At 52.4% G+C, this 21501-nt stretch overlaps 1 protein-coding gene across 8 annotated transcripts in view; it reads left to right on the top strand.

The window, feature by feature from the left end:
• The window catches only part of VAV2 (vav guanine nucleotide exchange factor 2), a 122368-nt gene extending 101979 nt beyond the window's left edge, over positions 1-20389 (top strand). For 3 of the 8 annotated variants that reach the window (XM_033077536.2, XM_033077534.2, XM_042779879.1), the window contains 21 exons: positions 515-614; positions 2408-2503; positions 3796-3864; positions 6535-6621; positions 7438-7523; positions 7711-7843; positions 8408-8422; positions 8793-8902; positions 9682-9783; positions 9891-9979; positions 10687-10703; positions 10918-10939; positions 12025-12152; positions 12316-12390; positions 12923-12975; positions 13607-13723; positions 13833-13920; positions 14008-14131; positions 14937-15023; positions 16934-17088; positions 18033-20389. In XM_033077536.2, coding sequence (XP_032933427.1) covers positions 515-614; positions 2408-2503; positions 3796-3864; positions 6535-6621; positions 7438-7523; positions 7711-7843; positions 8408-8422; positions 8793-8902; positions 9682-9783; positions 9891-9979; positions 10687-10703; positions 10918-10939; positions 12025-12152; positions 12316-12390; positions 12923-12975; positions 13607-13723; positions 13833-13920; positions 14008-14131; positions 14937-15023; positions 16934-17088; positions 18033-18080 — 1801 coding nt within the window. In that variant the 3' untranslated portion in view covers positions 18081-20389. Of the gene's footprint in view, positions 1-514; positions 615-2407; positions 2504-3795; positions 3865-6534; positions 6622-7437; positions 7524-7710; positions 7844-8407; positions 8423-8792; positions 8903-9681; positions 9784-9890; positions 9980-10686; positions 10704-10917; positions 10940-12024; positions 12153-12315; positions 12391-12922; positions 12976-13606; positions 13724-13832; positions 13921-14007; positions 14132-14936; positions 15024-16933; positions 17089-18032 lie in introns of those variants that run through there. The other 5 variants (XM_033077537.2, XM_033077535.2, XM_033077538.2 and 2 more) reach the window with 4 other exon arrangements.
• Positions 20390-21501: the final 1112 nt, after the last annotated feature.

Below are 21501 nucleotides of genomic sequence, written 5' to 3'. Positions count from 1 at the left end.
AAGAAGGAATGATTTGAAAATGTGACAGAATCATCCTGGAATCACTGAATGGCTTGGGATGGAAGGGACCTTAAAATTCATCCCATTGCACCCCCTGCCATGGCCAGGGACACCTTCCACTACCCCAGGCTGCTCCAAGCCCCATCCAGCCTGGCCTTGGACACCTCCAGGGTCAGCCACAAATTCTCTGGGCACTTTTGACAGTTCCTCACCACCCTGACAAGGAAGAATTTCACCCCACTATCTCATCTAACCCTCCAAAACCAGGCTCTGGCCACCCAGCCCCTTCTAGCTGAATCACCTCCGTGTGCTCTGGAAACTTCTAAATGTTGAAATGTTGAAGATCTAAATGTCAAAAAGCCACACAATAAAAGAGTGTTGATGCTTTGCTAAGCAGTTAAAGGAGGGAATCGCTGTTTGCCTCATCCTTTGGCTGTACACACATTTCTACATCTTTTATAACACCTTGTAACTGCCAGCATTGCCATCTAACCTGTGATTTCCCCCTCTCCAGGCTGCTGATTTATGGCAAGTACTGCAGCCACATGGAATATGCCCAGAACACCCTGAACCACCTCCTGGCCAACCGGGAGGACGTGCGGCAGAAGGTGGAGGTGAGCGGGCAGGGGCTGGGGACTGGGGGTGGGGGCTGGGGCTGGGGGCTTGGGGTGCCCCTACCCCTTCCCAGCCTGGGCAGGAATTGCTGGAGCTCAGGATGGGCTCTGGGCAATGTGGGATTTACCAGAGGAAAAGGAGGGAGGGAGGGAGTGTCTGTGCTGCCACAGAGGGAGCCAAGCTGGGGGTGTAAGAGCTGGACAGAGATGGAGGCTTCAGCAGCTCTGTTTATAGACAGAGTTTGCAGCTTTGAGGGTCGTGGGTGACCCTAAACTGGTGGCTGTAGGCAAGCCATGTGTCCTGAAGCACTGTTCCATTCATGTTACAAAGCATTATATTTCTTTCTTTGCTGTGCATCTTATCACATAACAACCAATCAATACTTTGCCATCACCTGGAGCCTATCCTAATTACTAACATCACCATATTCATGTCACTATTTTCCAATCACACAAGGTTAGTGTGTTACAGTTTAAGCTAGAAGTTGTTTTTCAGTTTTCCTGCAGTGGAAAATTCTGAGATCTTTTCTCGACTTGCAACATGGCAATTTTGTGATAATCCTTTTGCTTGGTAAAAACATCTTTTGTTTGAGGTGGATTTATCCTTTGCTCAGTCATAAAAACCCCTTCCAACTCACTTGCCCTTTGCCTTCTTAGCTACCCAGTAAAACTGGCTCAGCAATTCTTTTCCTCTATATCAAAACTTGCTATTATTTCTATTCTTTCTTCAGATTCTACATTCAAAGATCTTTCTGCTATACATCCATATCTGTGAGACCTTCCTGTCAAACCCTGATCATTCCCAACAGGGGTTATCCCATCCTGGTTTCTCAATTTTCCCTTATCTCCCCACCAGACCCACTCTGTCCTTCCCCCCCAGGTTTATCCAAACAAACCAGTGACTTTATTGAGTGGAACTGGCTGGGACAAGTCCTTTGAGCATCCCCAAACCAGGAGCCACCAGCAGCACTGGGGACCATCAGAGCCAATCCCAAATCCCCAGGCAAACACCAGAATTCTGCCCTGACCTCTTCAGTGTGAATAGGGGCTGATGCAGACATTAAGGAATCAAAGGAGCCCAGAAGGGATGCATTGTTTGAGCTGCTGTTTTACCCAGCTCTAATTCCTGCTTTGCTCTCGATGCTAATCGGAATTTGCCGGGCTGTCTGTACTGGTTAGCTCACCCTCCACAAATTGCTTTGATTCCCTGTGTAAGCCCAATTCAGGGATAAAAGTGCATTTAGGAGTTGTTTGAAATGTGCTCTCTGTGTCTCCCATCAAAGCTGGAGCATCCATTGCTTTTCCTGTCTCTCTTGTGGCAGCTCTGTCAGGTCACAGCCAGCAGAGCCACATCCCTGAAATGAGTCTGGCCGAGGTGGCAAAACTTCCTGCGACCACAATTAGCTCATCTTAATGACTTAATGCTCATCAGCCTCTCCAGAGCCACAGGCTGCATGCTCAGTGCCAGCCCCTCACAAATCAGCTGCATTAGCTTGGCCCAGCGAGGAGGTGGCTGAGGCAAATGGGTTTCGTTTGACATTTCCCCAGCTCTGGCAGCATCTCGTTAGGCTGCAGTGGCTCACTTGCATGGCAGTGCTGTCATTCAGGGATTTATTCCTTCATAAACTCTGTGGTGGGAGCCCAGCCTGGCTGGATGGCTGCAAGGACCACGAGGCTGTGGCCATCAGAACTGAGTTTATAGAAGCCAAACAAGCACTCTCAAGACTTTAGGGACATCTTTTAGGTGGGAAGCTGCTGTTTTCTCACTGCTGATTTATTGATCTCCTTCCTAGGAATGCACACTAAAGGTCCAGGATGGGAAATTCAAATTGCAAGATCTGCTGGTGGTTCCAATGCAGAGAGTTTTGAAGTATCATCTCCTGTTAAAAGTAAGTTTTTCAGCACTGGCCTTTCTCCCTCTGCTGTAGCACCTTGCACCTCTGTCAGTGGAAGGTGAATCACTGCCAAGTGCAGAGCAAGGGTTGGGATTTTTATTCCTCTTCAAATAAAACAATTACTACTTAACACAACATGGTATTTGTGCTGTCTCCTAAAGTACAGTGACCCAGGGTAATTCTGCACTTGCTAGCCACGAGAGGCACTTAATGAATATAAAATAAGCTTGCATATAATCTGATTATGTGTGAAATTCCTCCTGTCAACTCCATGTAACAGATCTCTCAAGGACCAGCCCTTGGTGTGTTCCCTGTCCTGCAGCCACAGCATCCCTGCAACCCTGGGCACCTCCTTGGCATCCCTGCAACCCTGGGCACCTCCTTGGCATCCCTGCAACCCTGGGCACCTCCTTGGCATTCCTACCACCTCCCTGCCATCCCTGCCACCTCCCTGCCATCCCTGCCACCTCCCTGCCACCTCCTTGGAATCTCTGCCACCTCCCTGCATCCCTGGCACCTCCCTGGAATTTCTGCCACCTTCCTGCCATCCCTGCCATCCCTGCCACCTCCCCGCATCTCTGCCACCTCCCTGCCACCTCCCTGCCACCTCCCTGCCACCTCCCTGCCATCCCTGCCACCTCCCTGCATCCCTGCAACCCTGGCATCTCCCTGCCATCCCTGCCACTTCCTTGGCATCCCTGCCACCTCTCTGCCATCCCTGCAACCCTGGCACCTCCCTGGCATTCCTGGCACCTCCTTGGAATCTTTGCCACCTCTCTGCCATCCCTGCCATCCCTGCCACCACCCTGCCATCCCTGCCATCCCTGCCACCTCCCTGCCACCTCCCTGCCACCTCCCTGCCACCTCCCTGCCACCTCCCTGCCACCTCCCTGCCATCCCTGCCACCTCCCTGCCATCCCTGCCATCCCTGCCACCTCCCTGCCACCTCCCTGGAATTTCTGCCACCTCCCTGCCATCTCTGCATCCCTGCCACCTCCCTGCCATCCCTGCCACCTCTCTGCCACCTCCTTGCCATCCCTGCCACCTCTCTGCCACCTCCTTGCCATCCCTGCCACCTCTCTGCCACCTCCTTGCCATCCCTGCCACCTCCCTGGCATTCCTGGCACCTCCCTGCCATCCCTGCTGTCACCCTTGGGACACCTGCAGCCACCCTGCCATCCCTGTCACCACCCTGCCAACACTCAGCAGACCCTGGGAGTGCAAGCAGGGTCTGGGTGTCTTTCCTAGCACATCCAAACCCTTTTAATCCATTTCTGCTTTCTCAGGAGCTGCTCAGCCATTCCTCAGAGCGGCCAGAGAAGCAGCAGCTGAAGGAGGCTCTGGAGGCAATGCAGGTACAGGAGGGTGGCAGTGAGGAGGGGGCTGTGCTGGCTTTGGGGTGAAACAAAAATTTGGATGGAAAAACCATCCAGGAACTGGAGGGAAGGCAAAGTGTGCTCCTTTTGCCACTCCTGTGTGTATTGATCTGCCCTTTGGTGGGGTGGCCTCACAGCAAATCCCCTCTGAGGAGCAGAGCTGGGCTTTGTTGACAAGTTAGGACTTTTCCCTGATTGCTGCTGTGTGTGCAGAGCCTGTGCCAGATCCGGCTTTTGTTTTTGCTGGGAGGGATTTGGAGGAGCTCCAGAGGTATCAGCAAGTCAGGGAGTGTGGCAGTGATGGGAGCCTGCGTGTGTGGAGCGTTCCCTGGGTGCTGGTAGCCAGGTGCTGGCTGGGAATCCTTTAATCCACACTTTTTTATTTTATTTTATTAAAGAGAAGATGTGTTTTAAACAGCTGATGACTTTTGGCATCAACAGTTTGCTTTGCTTGAAGTTTTTTGGGTTTTTTTACAGCTTTTAGCTGGAGCCCCCAAAATCTCAGCAAAACCATCAGCAGCAAAAAATCAAATTGTAGAATCATCCAAATGTTTTCTGACTGGGATCTGTCTTCCCACACACACATTCACACCACATCCATTGTCAGCAGAGCTGACTGGAGGATGCTCATTAACTCCAGGTTTTTCCCCTGGAGGGATTCACCCCTGTGCTCACTTTGTTTCCACCTCAGAGCTGCAGATCTGTGTGCCTGCATTTCCTGCCTCTTACATAAGCTGGGTGACCTCTGCAGCCGTTATCCCTGCCAGCCCAGGCACCAGGGCTGCTGTGTGGCTCTCTGAGCTGAGGTTGTGTGAAGGACATTGCATTCCCAGCCTGTGCTGTGGCCTCAGATGAACGCTGGACCTGGTGACAGCAGCTAAACCCTGCTCCTGGCCTCATCACCCAGCACCACTGCTGGAAATAAAGGGAGATTTGCTCTGCCTCTGCTGCACACTCAGCATTTGTTGCAGGAGGATGTTGATAACCATCAGGGAGGTTTCTTTCTCCTCCTCCCCATCACCAGGAGAGTGTGGGAGCAGTTCTGGGCTCGGGGGGCTTTGGGAGCCATTCACTACAGTTTTAATTGATCTGCAAACCAAGGCTTAACTTCCAAGTGATGTCTTTCATCACAAGTCCAGCCTTTCTGTCTGCTGTGCTGGCAGGCAGCAGACATTGCTGTGCAGGGGGGTGGATGGAGTGACATTCCCAAAGGGATTCTGCTCCCTTCTATTTTGTTTGAATAGTTGGTTTTGCAAGGCAAGATTTGCACAAAAAAAAATAAAAATCATTTGTGGTGGGGTTTTTTGGTGCAGGTACCAAACCTCTGCCTGAGAATGCAGAACTGAGTTCCCAGTGGTGGTGGGGGAAAGGGAACTCCCAGAGAAACTCCACAGCCAGCATCTGCATGTGGTTCTTTCTAGTCCTGGTTGATCCTGGGCTTCTGTTTCCCTGGGACTGTGTGTCCCTGGGATTGTGTTACCCTGGTCTTGTGTGTCCCTGGTCTTGTGTGTCCCTGGTCTTGTGTGTCCCTGTGATGGTGTGTCCCTGGAATGGTGTGTCCCTGGAATTTTGCATCTCCCTGGGATTGTGTGTCCCTGGAATTTTGTGTCCCTGGAATTTTGTGTCCCTGGAATGGTGTTTCCCTGGGACTGTGTGTCCCTGGAATTTTGTGTCCCTGGAATTGTGGTTCCCTGGAATGGTGTTTCCCTGGAATTTTGCATCTCCCTGTGATTGTGTGTCCCTGGAATTTTGTGTCCCTGGAATGGTGTTTCCCTGGAATTGTGTGTCCTTGGAATGGTGTGTCCCTGGATTTGTGTGTCCCTGCAATTTTGTGTCCCTGGAATTGTGTGTCCCTGTGACTGTGTGTCCCTGTGATTGTGTGTTCCTGGGCTTGCATGTCCCTAGGTTTGTGTGTCCCTGGAATTTTGTGTCCCTGGAATGGTGTGTCCCTGTGATTGTGTGTCCCTGGAATGGTGTTTCCCTTGAATGGTGTGTCCCTGGAATTGTGTTTCCCTGGAGTTGTGTTTCCCTTGGATTGTGTGTCCCTGGAATGGTGTTTCCCTGTGACTGTGTGTCCCTGGGTTTTTGTGTCCCTGTGACTGTGTGTCCCTGCCTCAGAAGGCTTTTGCTTGTGTCACTGCTCATCCCCATCCCTGGCAGCCTGGCTTGGTGATGTTGGCAGTATTGTCACCAGATCTGTGATCATGGGCTGTCATTAACCCTTCTGTGTGGGGAGCTGAGCAGGGTCTGACCCGGGGGCATGTCTGAAAAAATCCCCTGCTCACATTTAATCCAAGGTGACAAGAGCTGTTGTTGGGGTCAAGGAGGGAGCAGATGAGAAGCAAACAGGCACAGCAAACCCACTCTGAAAGGTGCAAGAAGTTGTTCCAGTGGAAGGGATGGCTCCTTGTCTTTGATGGATAAAAATTTGGGGTTTGTGCTGCACAAATCCATGGATTCATGCATTGCCATCTTCTGGGAAATGGAAAACATTGCAGCACCTCAGCACTGGGAGCTCCAACAGCCTCAGCTGTCCCTGCAGGGCAGTCCTGCTCAGATTCCTGAGGGATTCAGGGAGCCAGGCTCATCTTTGTTCTCCTGGGTGAGGTTCTGGTAAAGTAAAAATCACTGTTCACCTTTTTTTTTAAGGACTTGGCCATGTACATCAATGAAGTCAAGAGGGACAAAGAGACTTTGAAGAAAATAAGTGAATTTCAGAGCTCTATAGAAAACCTGGTAAGCTGGAAATTCCTCTTGAAACCAGTTTAATTTGATTATTATTAACACATTTGCATTTTTGGGCAATTACTACTTATTCTGATGTGCTGGAAGATCCCCAGGTGTTCAGGTGAGGATCCAGAGGTGGAGGCTCCATCATAAAACTGCTTTGGCTGGGATGGAAGGTGGCTTCTCTTGTTGGTGTTACCCTAAAAAATATTTCTCCAACTTTTTCTCACATTATTAATGTAGGGAGGACCCAGATGTTATTTGGCTTCTATTTAAAGAGAGGGTTTCTTTGGCTGTTGAGAGCACAGAGATTAGCTGAAAGGGAAGGAGAAGGGCTCATGCAAAAAGGCATCAAATCCCCAAAATTTCAACCAGGTATTTTAAGGAGAACTCACCCTCCAAACTCCAGAGGTGTCAAACACTCAGCCCCATTGCTGGGCACAGCAGCCCTGGAGGGTGCTGGGTTTGGGGACTTTAAGCCTTGATTTAATGTGGAAATGATGAACTTTTAATTGATGGTTATTCAACAGGGACAAAATCCTTAATTATTGTGGAAACCTCTGAAAAAAAAAAAAAAAGCTTGTTGGAAGTGGGGAAGGGTTTGCAAAAGTGCTTTGAGTGCTGAGCCTTGCCCTGGGGTGCCAGTGCTGGAGCTCCAGGGATGTCCTGGAGTTGATGCCAGGAGCATCCTCCATCCCCTTGGTGAGGCTGGTGCAGCTCCCAGGAGCTCAGGCAGGGCTGGGGGGTGCAATCCACACAGCCTGGGGTCCCAGAGCATGGCTGCAGGCCTGGCTGTGGGGCTGAGCCCTGCTTTGCTCCCTGCAGCAAGTGAAGCTGGAGGAGTTTGGGAGGCCCAAGATCGACGGGGAGCTCAAGGTGCGCTCCATAGTGAACCACACCAAGCAGGACAGGTGAGTGCAGAGTGGCCCCACACTCTCAGAATTTATTTCATTACTGCCTGGAATTTCACTGGCATAGCCCAGCATCGATGTGAAATCACAGCATTGAACAGAGCTGGGTGTGGAGCTCCTCAGAGCTTCCCAAACCTTTCCCCCTTGGATTTTTTTAATGCCTTGTTTGTTTGCTTGCTTTGGGCAGGTATTTATTTTTATTTGATAAAGTGGTGATTGTCTGCAAGAGGAAAGGATACAATTATGAGCTGAAGGAAATTATTGAGCTGCTCTTCCACAAGATGACTGATGACCCCATGAATAACAAGGACATTAAGAAGGTAGGTGGACCAAGGATTGGCTCTGGAGAGCATTTTGGAGCTGTTTCAGGGTACTATGTTCTCATTAGCCTTTTAAAATAGGAAAAAGCTGGAAAACAAACGCTCAACTTTCAGGGCAGCCTTAAATAGCATTGGGAAATGTTTATTAATGTGGGGCTGGGCTGGATCCTTGACCTGTGTCCTGGCAGAAGAGCCCTGAGGAGGCTGGGATGGTTGGAGTCAGGAGGGAGGGAGGGAGGGAAGGTGCAGGATGTTCTTTCTCCCACAAGCTGCGGGGTGGAGGAGCCTGGCAAGGCAGCTTTGCACACCAGGCTGCCAAAATTGGCACTGGAAGCACTGAAGGAACATCATTTTCCTGTGCTTTGATGCTCACTCTGCAGCCACACAGGAAAAACCTCCCAGCCCTTGCTTTAGCAGAGCCCTGTTAGCTTCACCACTTCCACACCATGGGATAAGGGACACTGGGGTAAAATCAGTCAATTTACCACTTGGCTGCTGAGGGAATGCTGCTGGCTTTGTGTTTTAATGAAATCTGTTTCCACTTTGCTCTCCTATGCTTTCTAGTCCCACGGAAAAATGGTAAGCAGAGCTCCCCCGTGTTTGTGTGCAGTGTGCTGGGAGACAGGCTGAGCATATGTGCAGTGGGCAGGTCAGATGTCCCTCCTGGGCTGTCACTTGCTGTCAGCACAGGCTGAATGGCTGGGGAGGATGCAGTGGAGCAGAAGAATCTGGGTTCTCTCCTCTGCCCCCACGTTTGGTGCACAGCGCCGAGGCGGCGCAGGCATCGTTAGCTGGGATGTGTTAGAGAAACAGGGAGCTCTCCTTCCTCCTCCCCTGCTGCTCCCTGGCTCAGCAGGAGGGCAGGGACAGGCTCTCAGAGCAGTGGCTGGGGTGTGGGAATGGCAGTGTGGTGTGCTCTCTGTGAGACCTGCTCTCTTTTCTCCTGCAGTGGTCGTACGGCTTCTACCTGATCCACCTGCAGGGGAAACAAGGCTTCCAGTTCTTCTGCAAGACTGAGGAGATGAAGAGGAAGTGGATGGAGCAGTTTGAAATGGCCATGTGAGCATGAGTGGCTGCTCTAGCCCCGGGTGCACTTGCCAGGCAGGGGGGAAAAGTGTCTTGGGCCATCAGGTCACTGCAGAGCAGCTCTGATAGCAAAACCTGGGATGGGGAAGCTCCTGGGGCTTGGTGGATGAGTCCCTGTGCAGAGGGAGCTTGGAAATGTTCTCTGAGCATCCCCAGAGCATCCCCACATCTCTGAAACTGGGTTTTGTCTCTGAAACTGAGATGGGACACTGGGAAGGAATTCTGCCCTGGGAGGGTGGTGAGGCCCTGGCACAGGGTGCCCAGAGAAGCCCCTGGATCCCTGGAAGTGTCCAAAGCCAGGCTGGAGAGAGCTTTGGGACAATGGAAATGTCCCTGCCCATGGGATGGGATGGGATGGGATGGGATGGGATGGGATGGGATGGGATGGGATGGGATGGGATGGGATGGGATGAGATGAGGATTTTTGGGATGGGATGGGGTGAGGTGAGGATTTTTGGGATGGGATGATTTGAAATGTCTCCTCCAACCCAAACCTTTCTGTGAGTGTCTGAAAGGACACCTCAGCCTGGTGCTGGAGGGAGGGTGGTGCTGCAGGAGCTGGTCCTGAGCAGAGCAGGGTTGGGGCTGATGATTGACTCAGGATAAATCCATTATTCTTGTCCCAGGGGCAGAAATGGGCAAAATCCTCTCTCCACAACCAAGCCCTGATCTCCTTTCACACTGCATTTCCTAGCTCAGACTGAAATGCCAACATGGGGACAGGCTGATAACCCCCAGCTCCTTTCCCTCAGGTCCAACATAAAGCCAGAGAAAGCCAATGCAAATCACCACAACTTCCAGATGTACACATTTGAGAAGACAACCAACTGCAAAGCCTGCAGGATGTTCCTGAGGTGAGCAACAACTGAGCTGCATTAAAACATGGAAAGGAAAATCTCAAAGCTGAGGCTGGATTAGGATTTTCTGACCTTTTTGTTGTTTTTTTCTTCTTGTGGCATAGAGGAACTTTCTACCAGGGCTATCTTTGTCCCAAATGTGGAGCAGGTGCTCACAAGGAGTGCTTGGAGATTATTCCTCCCTGCAAGATGGGTGAGTTATTTAATGGGCAGCTCATTGCCACACATGAATGATCTGAGAAATTCACTTTATAAAGCACTGATGTTGGTTAATGCATTAAAAAATACAAGTGTGCTCCCACCCACCTGCCAGGGCTGTTAATTCTTGTTGGCTGGTGGTTTAAAATACAAACAAAGCAGCCAGAATTCTCCAAAACAAAGAGCTGCATGCCATGGATGGGCAGAGAATCACTCTGTGCAGTGGGGGCAGCTCCAGCTCTTGTGGGTGGGCATTTTAGAGACATGATCAGTTCCTCATCATTTGTCAGTGAAATCAGGATGGTTGCAGCAGGGAGAGCGTTTCTGATGAGGAGAGAGCTCCTCTCTGCACCCCAAATATCCCAAAGTACAGCAAAACTTTGTGTCCTTGGGCAAAGCTGGGACTCAGCTGGTGATGCTCAGCCCAGGGTGGATTTGGAGAGGTTTTGGGTGAGGAGTGGAGGGAGGAAGAAACAAACCTGCAGAACTTTGTGGCAGTGAGGAAATGCCCCTGTCTGGCTGCAGTCCCTGCCCTCCTGGAGCAGAGGAGTGACTCAAATCTCTCCACCTCTGCTTTGGGGGCTTCCTGCGTCAAATTCTCACCCTGCTGCTGCTTTGTTGACACTCAGAGCATCAAGAAGAACAGGAAATTGAGTTTGTTGCCTGTTTAATTAATCCTTTATCCCACCATTGCTCTTGCAGGTTCTTCAGCAGAGCAGGTACGTGGTTTGGCTCTTTCCTCACCCCCTGTCCTGGTCCAGTCTGGGGGTGGGAAGGGCCAGCACTGGCCAGTGGGCTCCTCTCCAGCCTAAAACTGGCTCAGTTTGGGTAGCAGCAGAGATTTGGGGAGAGGTTTCCTCATCCCAGTGGCATCAGGTGGGGAGAGCTGAGGCTGATGTGCCCTCACTGAGCCTTTTTCCTCTCTCTTTGCAGGATTCCCTGGGTGCAGGACCTGGTAAGGACATTGCTGTGTGACAGGAGGGCAGGCAGAGCTTGTGGCAGCACTGAGGGTGTGGGAGGAGGAGGAGGCTCCTTCCAAAAGCAGGAAAGAGCTTTAGAGCCTGCAGAAGGGCACTGTGCACCCTTGTGGCAATGGGGCCATGGGGTCTGTGCTGTCCCTGCTGCCACTTCATTTCTTTGGGTGCTTCTGCCCATCCCAAGCACAACATCCTTGTGCCAAACCAGCCCCCAGCTGTGCTCTGGAAGGATTTTGTTGCTGATGGGGAGCATCTCCCTGCTGGCATGTCCAGTGTGCTCTGATGGGGCTGTCAGTCACAAAACTTTTATCTTCCTGTGCTTAAAACTTGCCTGGACAGAGCTCTGGGCCTGCCCTGCCCCTGCTCTGGCTCAAAGGAGAAGAACAATTTGTTTTTGTGCTGTTTCTGATGGAAGGAAAGCCAAGCCCGGCAAAAAAGAAACCTGAATCAAATTTGTGGTTAAAAAAAAAACAACAAAAAAACACCAACAAAACAAGCACAGAGTGCTCTTGCTGGGAGGGGAGAGGCAGAGGTGGGGAGGCATTCTGAGGATAAACACTGTGGGTTTGGTGCAGTGGGGGAAGTTTATTTAATGTGCAGTTGTTGGCCAGACAAGTGGACTTTGACTGGGAGCTTCAGGGGCGTTGGAGTGCCAGGTCCAGCTGCTGTGGAGTGGAGCTGAGTGTCCACTGTCCCCTTTTGCAATTGTCACTGCTGAGCCTGGCAGGGCTGGGTGCTGGCCAGGCATTGCTCCTGTGCCTCAGTGGGGCTCAAACCAGGTGCAGAGGTGGGAGCTGCAGCTTGGCTGGGTCCTTCCTGGGTTTATTTTTGCTCAGGGAACTCAATCATGCATGTAAGTGCAGGAGCCAAGAACATTCAGTGTGGACACCATTCCTTTCTGCTTTCATGTTTCCTGCCCCTAAATCCTGCCTGCTGAGCCATGTCAGGGGATAAGGAGGAACAGGCTTCAGGAGGGGTGTTGTTGTTTTTTTTTTTTTTTTTTTTTTTTGGTTTTTTTTTTCAGCAGGGACAAAGTTGTGAAACTGTTCTGCTTCTCTGCCAGGTCCTAAAATGGTGGCTGTTCAGAATTACCATGGAACCCCAGCCCCTCCTGGGAAGCCAGTGCTGACCTTTCAAATTGGGGATGTGATCGAGCTGCTCAGGGGGGACCCCGACTCTCCCTGGTGGGAGGTGAGAGCCATTCCTCTTGGGAAACTCCTGGGAACTTCCAAACCAGTGCATTATCCCTTTTATTTGTGAGCTTTCCTGGTGCAGGGGTGTGCTGGGGGTTGGGAGCCAGTGCCACCAGTGCTCCCAGTGCACTCCCAGCCTGATGGCCAGCTTGGCTTTGCAGGGGAGGCTGCTGCAGACGAAGAAGTCGGGTTATTTCCCCAGCTCCTCGGTGAAACCCTGCCCCGTGGATGCCAGGGTAAGTGCCAGAGAGGAGATGGAGCTGGGAGTGCCAGGTGGTGGGGTTGTCCCTGTCACTTTTCTCAGCATTCTCCTCAAGACCTCAGTCCTTCCCTGGACCTTCAGTGAAAGCTCTGGCTGGCAGGGAAGGTGATTCCTCATCCCACACTTCAGGGCAGTCCCAGCCCTGTTCCCCAGGCTGGGTTGGCATGATCACATCCAGCTCTGTTCCCTCTCTGCAGGGCTGACTCGAGAGCTGAGTGCTGGAGATCAGACCCAGTGCAGGAAAACTGCATTTGGTTTGTTTTAATTGCTTTTAGCTGCTTGCTGTAATGTTGTCAGCTGCTTCCCAATTAAAAACCACTCAGGTAAATGAACAAACACAGCCTGCTCATCCCAGCTGGGAGCTGAGGGATGCTCAGCTACAACACTGCCCTCCACTGCCCAGAATGCAGGGATGGCTTGGCAGAGGGAAGCATTCCATGGAGAGGAGCATCCCACAGCCTGAGGAGCTGCTGGCCCTGCACTAATGAGCAATTCTCCATTTGCAGCCCCCCAACAGCCGGCCGCCCTCGCGGGAGATCGACTACACGGCGTACCCGTGGTGAGTGGGCAAATCCCACCTGGAGCACAGGGAACATAAACCAGCCTGGCCTTTTGCTTGGTGCTTGCTCAGAAATCCACCCCAGGAAGGAATTCTCCATGCAGACCAGCAGTGCTCTGCATCCTGCTTTCTCTGTGGAGCAGCTGCCACGGTGGTGGTTGGGTGTTGAAAGCTCTGGCAGCAGCTTTGGGGAGCTCTTCACTGATGGAGAGGGTCAGAGGCAAATTGAGAGATGCTGGTTCCTCTTAGTGGGAGGAAGGAGGCAACTCCTGCCTTGGCTTGCCTGCTGCTCCTTCTCCCCAGCTCCAGCCAGGTTTATGAATTCATGGTTGTAAATTATCCCCGCTCTCCAGCTCTTGCTGAGGCCTCATTAACCTGGCGACTGATTCCCAATTAGTGGGTTTTTCCAGGTGTCAGGTACTTCAAAGGAAGGAGGCCACTCTCTGTGTGGTTCAGTGGCTCAGCAGCTTCTCGCGTATCTCAGGGCACTTTCCCTCCTGCTCTGGATATTTCAGATGTTTCTCCCCCTGCCTTGTTAAAAAAGATGTCTCCTTTCTATCCAAAAGATGACTGTTGCAAGATACTAGTTTATTTGAATGAATTGAATGAACTAATGAAGCTCTGGGCTCAGGTTTGCAGGGAACATGGAGAGGCATCAGACAGACAACCTGCTCAAGTCCCACGTCAGCGGCACCTACCTGATCCGGGAGCGGCCGGCCGAGGCCGAGCGCTTTGCCATCAGCATTAAGTGAGTGATTCCCCTCTAGGAATTTACCAATTCAACATTCCTCACTCACAGAGGACCAGCCAGGGCTGGAGGAGGTGGCTGTTTGTCTGAGTTCCCTTGCTGTTGGCAGGTTCAATGAGGAGGTGAAGCACATCAAGGTGGTGGAGAAGGACAACTGGATTCACATCACAGAAGCCAAGAAGTTCGAAAGTTTGCTGGTGGGTTTTTGTTCCCCCTTGTGGCATGACTCTGCCAGTCATGCAGGGGGTGGCAGAGACAGCCAGGTGCCTCTCCTTCCTTCCCAGGAGCTGGTTGAGTACTACCAGAGCCACTCTCTGAAGGAGAGCTTCAAGCAGCTGGACACCACCCTGAAATACCCCTACAAATCCCGGGAGCGCTCTACCTCCAGGAGCTTCACCCGCTCCCCAGGTACAGCCCAGCCCAGCCCAGCTCCTGCCCCTCCAGCCAGCTGCAGCAGCACTGGATGGAGGAATTCACAGCTTCACACAGGGCTGGAGCTGCTCAGTTTGCACATCAGCTCTGGGTTGGTGGTGTTTTCAGGATGGGGTGGCTGGGATCACTGCTGCTCTCTGAAGGGACACTGCTGGGACAGGCTGCTCCCCCTCCTGTGGGTTTTCACCCTGTGCTTTGCCCACCCTCTGGCTGGGAGCAGGGATGTGATGTGTCACTTGGTGGGATTTGTCCTGGCTTTCCCACCCATGTGAGATTTTTGTGTTTTAATGGTTTGGCTTGTGGTGGTTTGAATCCTTTAATGGAGGTGATGGGTGAAAGGGTAAGTCTGTGTCTAGAAGAAAAAGAAAGGAAAAAACAAAACAAATGGGAAGAAAAAGGTGCAATAAAATGCAAGAAATGTTTTGTCCAAAAGCCTGAATGCAGAGCTGACTGCTTTGTGGGGAAAAATCACTTTTAAATACTTTTTTCCATGGTATAATTAGAAAAGAATGCTAAAGAAAGATGGGTTTTAAAAACTGCCTAAATATCTTTTTGCAATAAATACAACCCTAGGATGAATTTTGAGCCCCCAGTGGCTGTGGGGCTGTGGCCAGACCTTTTCTCAGCTGTCCCAGCTCTGAGCCCTGCACAAGCCCCTCTGCATGCTTTGCCCTGTACCCCTCCATCAGCTTTTAAAGCATTGTGCCTTATAATATTTTATTTTAATTTCCTTTTTAATGCGTGTTCTGCCTCTTTCTGTTTCTCTCTAACCTCTTTGCAGCCTCCTGCGCTTCCTACAACTTTTCTTTTCTCAGTCCTCAGGGCCTCAACTTTTCTTCTCAGAGCTCCTCCAGTCCCTTCTGGTCAGGTACCAGTGCCTCTCCCTGCTGGAGAGACCTGCCACCATCCCCAGCTTGAAAGCCATCACCAGTGGGACCTCTGGGTCCCCCTGTCCCTCCATCCCACAGGCAGTCAGGGGGTCCCCAGTGCTGCCCTGGGAAATTAATTAATTTAATTAACCATGGCTTGGTTGGCAGCAAAATGCAAACCCCCCCTCTCCCCAAAATCGAGGCAGGGAGGAGATGGACTTGTTGCTTGTTTGAGAAAAGGGGTTAAATTAACAAAAACAAAGTGGATGTAGCACTTTGGGATCTCATGATGTACTTCAAGCTCGACCTGCTTACCCCATGTGTGTCACCAGCATCGCCCTGTCCCAGTGTCACCCTCCCTGTCCTGCAGGAGAACATCCCAGTGCCCTGCAGGGTTGGAGCTCTGGCATCTGAGGCTGCTCAGGAGCCCCTTGCTGAGGGGACAGGGACACACCTGTGCTGTCAGGGGTGTTCTGGGGCTCTGTCCCTGCACAGAGTGCCACAGCTTTTCCAGGTGTCATCCTCCTTCTTGATGGGATCACAGCAAAATCCTGCCAGATTTTCTTCCCATTGAAGTTGTTATCTGGGCAGACAAAATCCCCAGCAGAGCCATGTGTGCCTTCCTTGGTGCCGTGTTTGGGAAGAACATTTAACTTTTCAAGCATAAATCTGGGATTTTGGGGTTCTCTGACTGCACAGGAAGTATTGCAGGGAGTGACCTGTGCAGCAAGGGGCTCTGAGCAAGCTCCTGATGAAAGAGCTCAAAGCTGCCATGATTTCTGCCCATGATTTCTGCCCATGATTTCTGCCCATGATTTCTGCCCATTCTCCAGCCTGGCTGCCTGGCCAGGATGGATGAACCCTCCAGTGGTTGCACATTGTGTGTCCAAACCATCTCATCACCATCCTCATCTCCTCCCACCCCAAGAGCTGAAAACCTGGGCAAAGCTTTCCCTCAAACTTCGTTCAACCTTGGTTTGCACACTTTTATAATTGAAATTAACCCTTGGAAATCCTGGGAGAAAGAGGGGAGTGAAACACAACATCCCCTCAAGATGTTTATCTATTTTTTGCCAACTTCAAAGTGCATTTTTCTCCTCCTCTGCCCATCCTGCTCCTCCACTGTTGTTCTCCAGCCTTTTTCCCCATGCCCAGACCTTGGGGCAGGAATGCTGAGTGCTGCCCCTGCCTCCCCCCTCCTTGTGCTTCCCCTGAGCATCCCCTGCCTGAAGTGATGGAGATCCCTGGGGCTGGGGCTGTGCTGGTGGAGGTCTGGGATGGCTCCTGGGGCCATCTCCTCATCCCAAGGTTGGAGTTTGGCACCGTTTGGTCTCTAATGGCACCAAGTTCCCAAGGCTGCTCCCTGGCAGGGACAGGAGCAGGGAAGTCCCAGGCTGGGAGCTGGTTCCTCCTCATGGCAAAGCACACAGGATTTGCTCAACACCTCTAGGAGAATCCATTCCCAGGAACTCTGGTTTTGAAGTAGCTTAAATCCAAGTGGATTGACAAAGTCTTTTGTCCAGGAGGTTCCATCAGGTGGGGGCAGCTCCACGAGGGAACCTCCCAGACCTCACGCTGAGAACTGGACAGGATTTTTCCATTATTTCTTTGTTAATGATGGTGTATTCCTATGGAATCCTTTCTTTTACCACTCACAAAAGTGCCCTTCACCCCAGTGATCCCTACCAAGCCCCTGACCAGCAGAGAGTGCCTCCCCAAGCCCACAAAGCCCTTCAAAGCCCAGCAGGAACCCAGTTTAACCCCAGACCGTGCAGGGCTGCCCAGCTCAGCTCTCACCCCTCCATCCCAGCAGCTCCAGGTTGGAAAACCCAGGTTGAACCTGTCCAAGCTTTCCCCAAGCTTTCAGCCAGCGTGGGGCTGCTCCTGAGGCTGTGCTCTGTCCCTGCAGTGTTCACCCCCCGGGTCATAGGCACGGCGGTGGCTCGGTACAACTTCGCGGCGCGGGACATGCGGGAGCTGTCGCTGCGGGAGGGGGACGTGGTGAAGATCTACAGCAGGATTGGAGGGGACCAGGGATGGTGGAAGGGGGAAACCAACGGAAGGGTGAGTGCACCCAGAGAGACTCCTGTCCCATTTCTGCGCTGGGAGATCTCCCTGTCCCATTTCTGTGCTGGGAGATCCTCCCTGTCCCATTTCTGTGCTGGGAGATCTCCCTGTCCCATTTCTGCGCTGGGAGATCTCCCTGTCCCATTTCTGTGCTGGGAGATCCTTCCTGTCCCATTTCTGTGCATCCTCCCTGTCCCATTTCTGTGCTGGGAGATCTCCCTGTCCCATTTCTGTGCATCCTCCCTGTCCCATTTCTGCCCTGGGAGATCCTCCCTGTCCCATTTCTGTGCTGGGAGATCTCCCTGTCCCATTTCTGCGCTGGGAGATCTCCCTGTCCCATTTCTGTGCATCCTCCCTGCCCCATTTCTGCCCTGGGAGATCTCCCTGTCCCATTTCTGCCCTGGGAGATCTCCCTGCTGTCAGGATGGCAGAGGGAAGGGTGTGTGTCCCTCATTCTCTGTTTCCTGGGCTCTGGATGGGCTGTCACCCCCTGAGAGCCAGCTCTGTGTGGCCATTTGTCACAGTGACAGTGACACACAGGTGGATGGGAGGGTCTGATCGTCCCTAAACCTGCTTGTGAGGGGTGTCTGTCCCAGGGGGGAAGGCACAGCAGCCTGGTGACAGATTCTGACAGATTTTTCCTGCCCTGACCCCTCCAGGCAGCGTGTCCAAGGTGATGTACAGGAGTTACTCCATCCCAAATCAGGGTGATGGCTCCCACCAGGATCTGGCAACAGCACTTTATGGCAGGGGAATAATCCCAGTGACAGGACAGGAGCTCCTTTATAAAATCACAACCTGGAAGAGCCCCAAAGCATCACAGTGTCCATGCACAGGACACACCAACAACCCCATGAGTTGTCCAAATCCTTGAACTCCAGGCTTTTTGCTGTTCCCCTTGAGCTTCCAGCCCTGATCTCACCTCTGCTGTCCCCCCACAGGTGGGCTGGTTCCCCTCGACCTACGTGGAGGAGGAGGGGGTGCAGTGACCGCGGCCGTGCCCGCTGGAAGTCATCGAGCGCCCGGAGCCAGCAGCTGCAGCCCGAGCACACTGTCCCCGTGCTGGACACCTCCCAGGACTGCCCCTGCAGCCCCTCACGACCCCCAATCCGTGCAGGCTGCCCCCGTTCCGTGTACAGAAGATTGATGGGATGGCGCTGGTGGAGCGGCTGCGGGAGAGCCCCGGGAGAGCCGCGCTCTCCCCGCATGGACAGAGCTCACAGACTCTGGGCTGCCCACCAGGCTGGGGGGGCTGCACCCCTCTGCTGCCTCAAGGGGTTTTAAAAGCCACCCTGGGGATGGTGGTGAGAGGGTGAGGCTGAAGGTTTTGTGCCTGGGGAGAATTTTGGGGGTTCCAGGGGAGGGAGCCCCAAAGAGGCAGCGCAGACCCCCCTGGCCACAGCACTCAGGTGGTTCCCCAGGTCAGGATTTTGGTAGTGGCCCTGGCAGCCATGGGTGGTGGCCAGGGTGAGGGGCAGGGTGGGGACACCTGGCCTGGGAGGAGGAGAGGGTTTGTGACCATTTTGGTGGACCTTCAGGAGGGGGAAGAGCCATTTTGGCACCCCCAAACCCGTTTTGTTGACAGTCACCTCAGTCCCACCAGCCTTGCTGCCAGGGGGGTGCCCAGGGAGCAGACTGGTCCCACTGGTGAGCAGGAGGTCTCTGTGCATTGCAGGACTGGAGATGTGCTCCACACAAGGGTTTCAGAGGCCACCAAAGCAGAGGATGTGTCCCTGGGTCTGTCCTCCCCTTGCTGGCAGCAGGACCCCCCCAAGCCAGACTGATTTTCCTTGCAGCTGTGACAAATCCCACCTCATGAGCTCAGGGCAAACCCACCTGAATAAGGGCTATGGGAGCAAGTCCTGGATGCTGTCCCTGAGCTGTGAAAGCATCTCCTCTGCCCAGCTGTGTGCACTTTTGGGGGCTGGCAGCGTTGCCCCCCGCTCTTCCTCCCACAGGCTGTTCCTGCTGCTGCTGTCAAGTAAAGGTCTGTGTGTTGTGACATTCCCACTGTGTCCTGAGCACCCTCTGTCCGAGTCTGCCCTTGCCAAAGTGCAAATACAAACAAAATACACGTGTGGGAGCGTGACAGGGATCAACTTTCCTCTATCTGAGCCCCAGGAGCTGCTTCTCTGAATATTTTGAGCTGGTGCTTCCATGCCCTGATGTTTTTCCCCTGGGATTTGTGGTGGTCTGGCTGTGCAGCATCGTGTTCTGGTGTGGGATCTGGGAGATGCCAGCGTGGGCTGGGTGAGCAGTGCTGATGCAAACAGAGCAGCAGAACCATGCTTGGGATAAGAAATGGAAGAGTTTGGATCTCTCAAGGACAAGGGAATTGCACAGTGCTGCTCAGTGAGAAGCCCAGAGCCACCCTGCCCTGCTCCTGCTCCTCCTGGAGCTCTGGGGGTGCAGCAGGGTCTGGCTGGGGCACACAGGAGCTGACAGGGACAGGGGGGGCTCAGGGCATTCCCAAGGTACTGTTTGGTGCTAACCCCTCCCAGGCAGCCCCTCCATGCTCCGTTTGAGGGGAGCAGCCAGCAGGGAGCTGCGGATTCCCTGTGCAGAGCAGAGGGTGCCATTCCCATTCCAGAGGCTGTGCTGGAGCTGGGGGGGGGAATTTGGGTGGATGGGACACACAAACCCCTGGTGGCTCCTGCTCTGCCTCTCATCCTAAAGCCTTACAGCCCCTCCTGTTCAACGTGGCCAATTTTGTAAGGTGGCAAGGGAGAGCACAGCCCTGTCCCTTACACCCCAAAGGGACCCCCACCCTCTGCCTGCCCTGCCAACCCCCCCAGAGAACTCTCCCTCTTGTGTTTACTGGTGTAAGAAACTTGTTAAAAAAAAAAAAAAAAAAAGAGAGAGATTGTTCTGTTTGTAAGTAATTATTCAGCCATTTGCCACAAATATATCTGTGAATAAGAAAGGGAAATGTTTTTTTATGATGGCGAGAAAATTGTATGTATTATTTTAGTTCGTCGCGGATCGTTTGGAATCGCAATGGGATACGTTGGAAAATAATATGTAAATTCCTTGGGTTTTTCCTTTGCACTGCACTAACTGGGGTAGGGTGGAGGGGGTTTAAAGATAAAACTGTTTGTTTAATGGAATAGTTTATAGCTGGGAATTTGGAAACCATTTTGGAATAGCTTGTAATGCTGGAATAGAAACTTTAGCTGCTACTTAGAAACCCTTTTGCATGTGGTTTTTCCAGGCCTTTTTTAAGTTACAATTCATCAAAGTAAATTCCCCAACAGAAAAAAAAAAAAACCCAACAAAATAAAGTGTAATTTTGCTGATAGTTTTTTTTTTCTTTCCAGCCATGGTTTTTAATGTGCCAGAGGGGTCAGGATTGTGTCAGGGTTGTTGTCACTAAAACCCCCTTGGCTGCACTGGGGCTCAGGGGTGGCTTTGCCCATCCAGGTGCTCCCAGGGATGGATCCTTCCTGATTCCTGGCATGAACAGTGAGTGTTTTTACCCCTCCAAAACTTGGAGTGGATCCCTCCTGTGGTGCCTGTCGAGTTCCTTCTCATTCCTGGAGCAGCTGCCACTGCAGTTGTCCCATCCAGGAGCTTTCCTGTGACTCCTTTTCCAGCTGAACCCCTGCAGGGTGAAATAGAGGCTGATTTTCCATGGCTTTTAGTCACTCCAGACTGTCACATTCCAGAATCCCACCTGGCCCTGCAGGCAGCAGCGTGTTCCAGAGCAAGAAGTTATAAAAACCTGAGGTGTCCAAGAGCTTCACCTTGAGCAGGGATGTGACATCCCTGTGAGCTGCCATGTCATTTAATTCAGAACATTAATTTTTTCCACTCTTGAAGTCCCCAGTGCTTGGTTTTTCCCAGGGTCAGCTGGAAGGGGATGTAGCAATGAGCAGAGGGGTTTTACTCAGAGAATCAGGACATGAGCTGGGCACTCAGTTTTGGATGCTGGTTTGGGAAGGTGCTGCCCAGCTGGGTATTAAACCTGCTGACCCTGCTTGGGATAAACTTTCCTTGTGGCTGTTTGGTCTAAGGGAATCTCTCCAGCATTCACCACGTGTGAAATACCAGATTTGGGTGCCTGGGCCCTCCCCTGCTGGTGCTGAGCCCCAGCCTGGCCCTGGCTGGGTGGAATGGCCATGGCACAGCTGGGCTGCCAAATGCAGCACTGGAGCCTGGAACCAAGAGCTGGGCAGTGCAAAAATCTGCTCCCATTTATCCTGCCTCTGGGGACATCCCTGCCAGCCCAGGGTAGGGACACTGAGCCCCTGTGGAGTGGCTGGAGATGACAGGTGGGTGCCTCCACTCAGCTTTGTGCCAAAATCTTCTCCTGGGGGTGCTCCAGTGCAGGCTCTGCCAGCTCAGGAATGAATGGGGCATTGATCCAGCATGCCCAGCCACAGCCAGGTGCAGTAACCAGAGCAGGATCTG

This window comes from Catharus ustulatus, chromosome 21, assembly GCF_009819885.2.
Source record: "Catharus ustulatus isolate bCatUst1 chromosome 21, bCatUst1.pri.v2, whole genome shotgun sequence".
NCBI lineage: Eukaryota > Metazoa > Chordata > Aves > Passeriformes > Turdidae > Catharus > Catharus ustulatus.
This window is presented reverse-complemented; position numbering and strand designations above follow the sequence as displayed.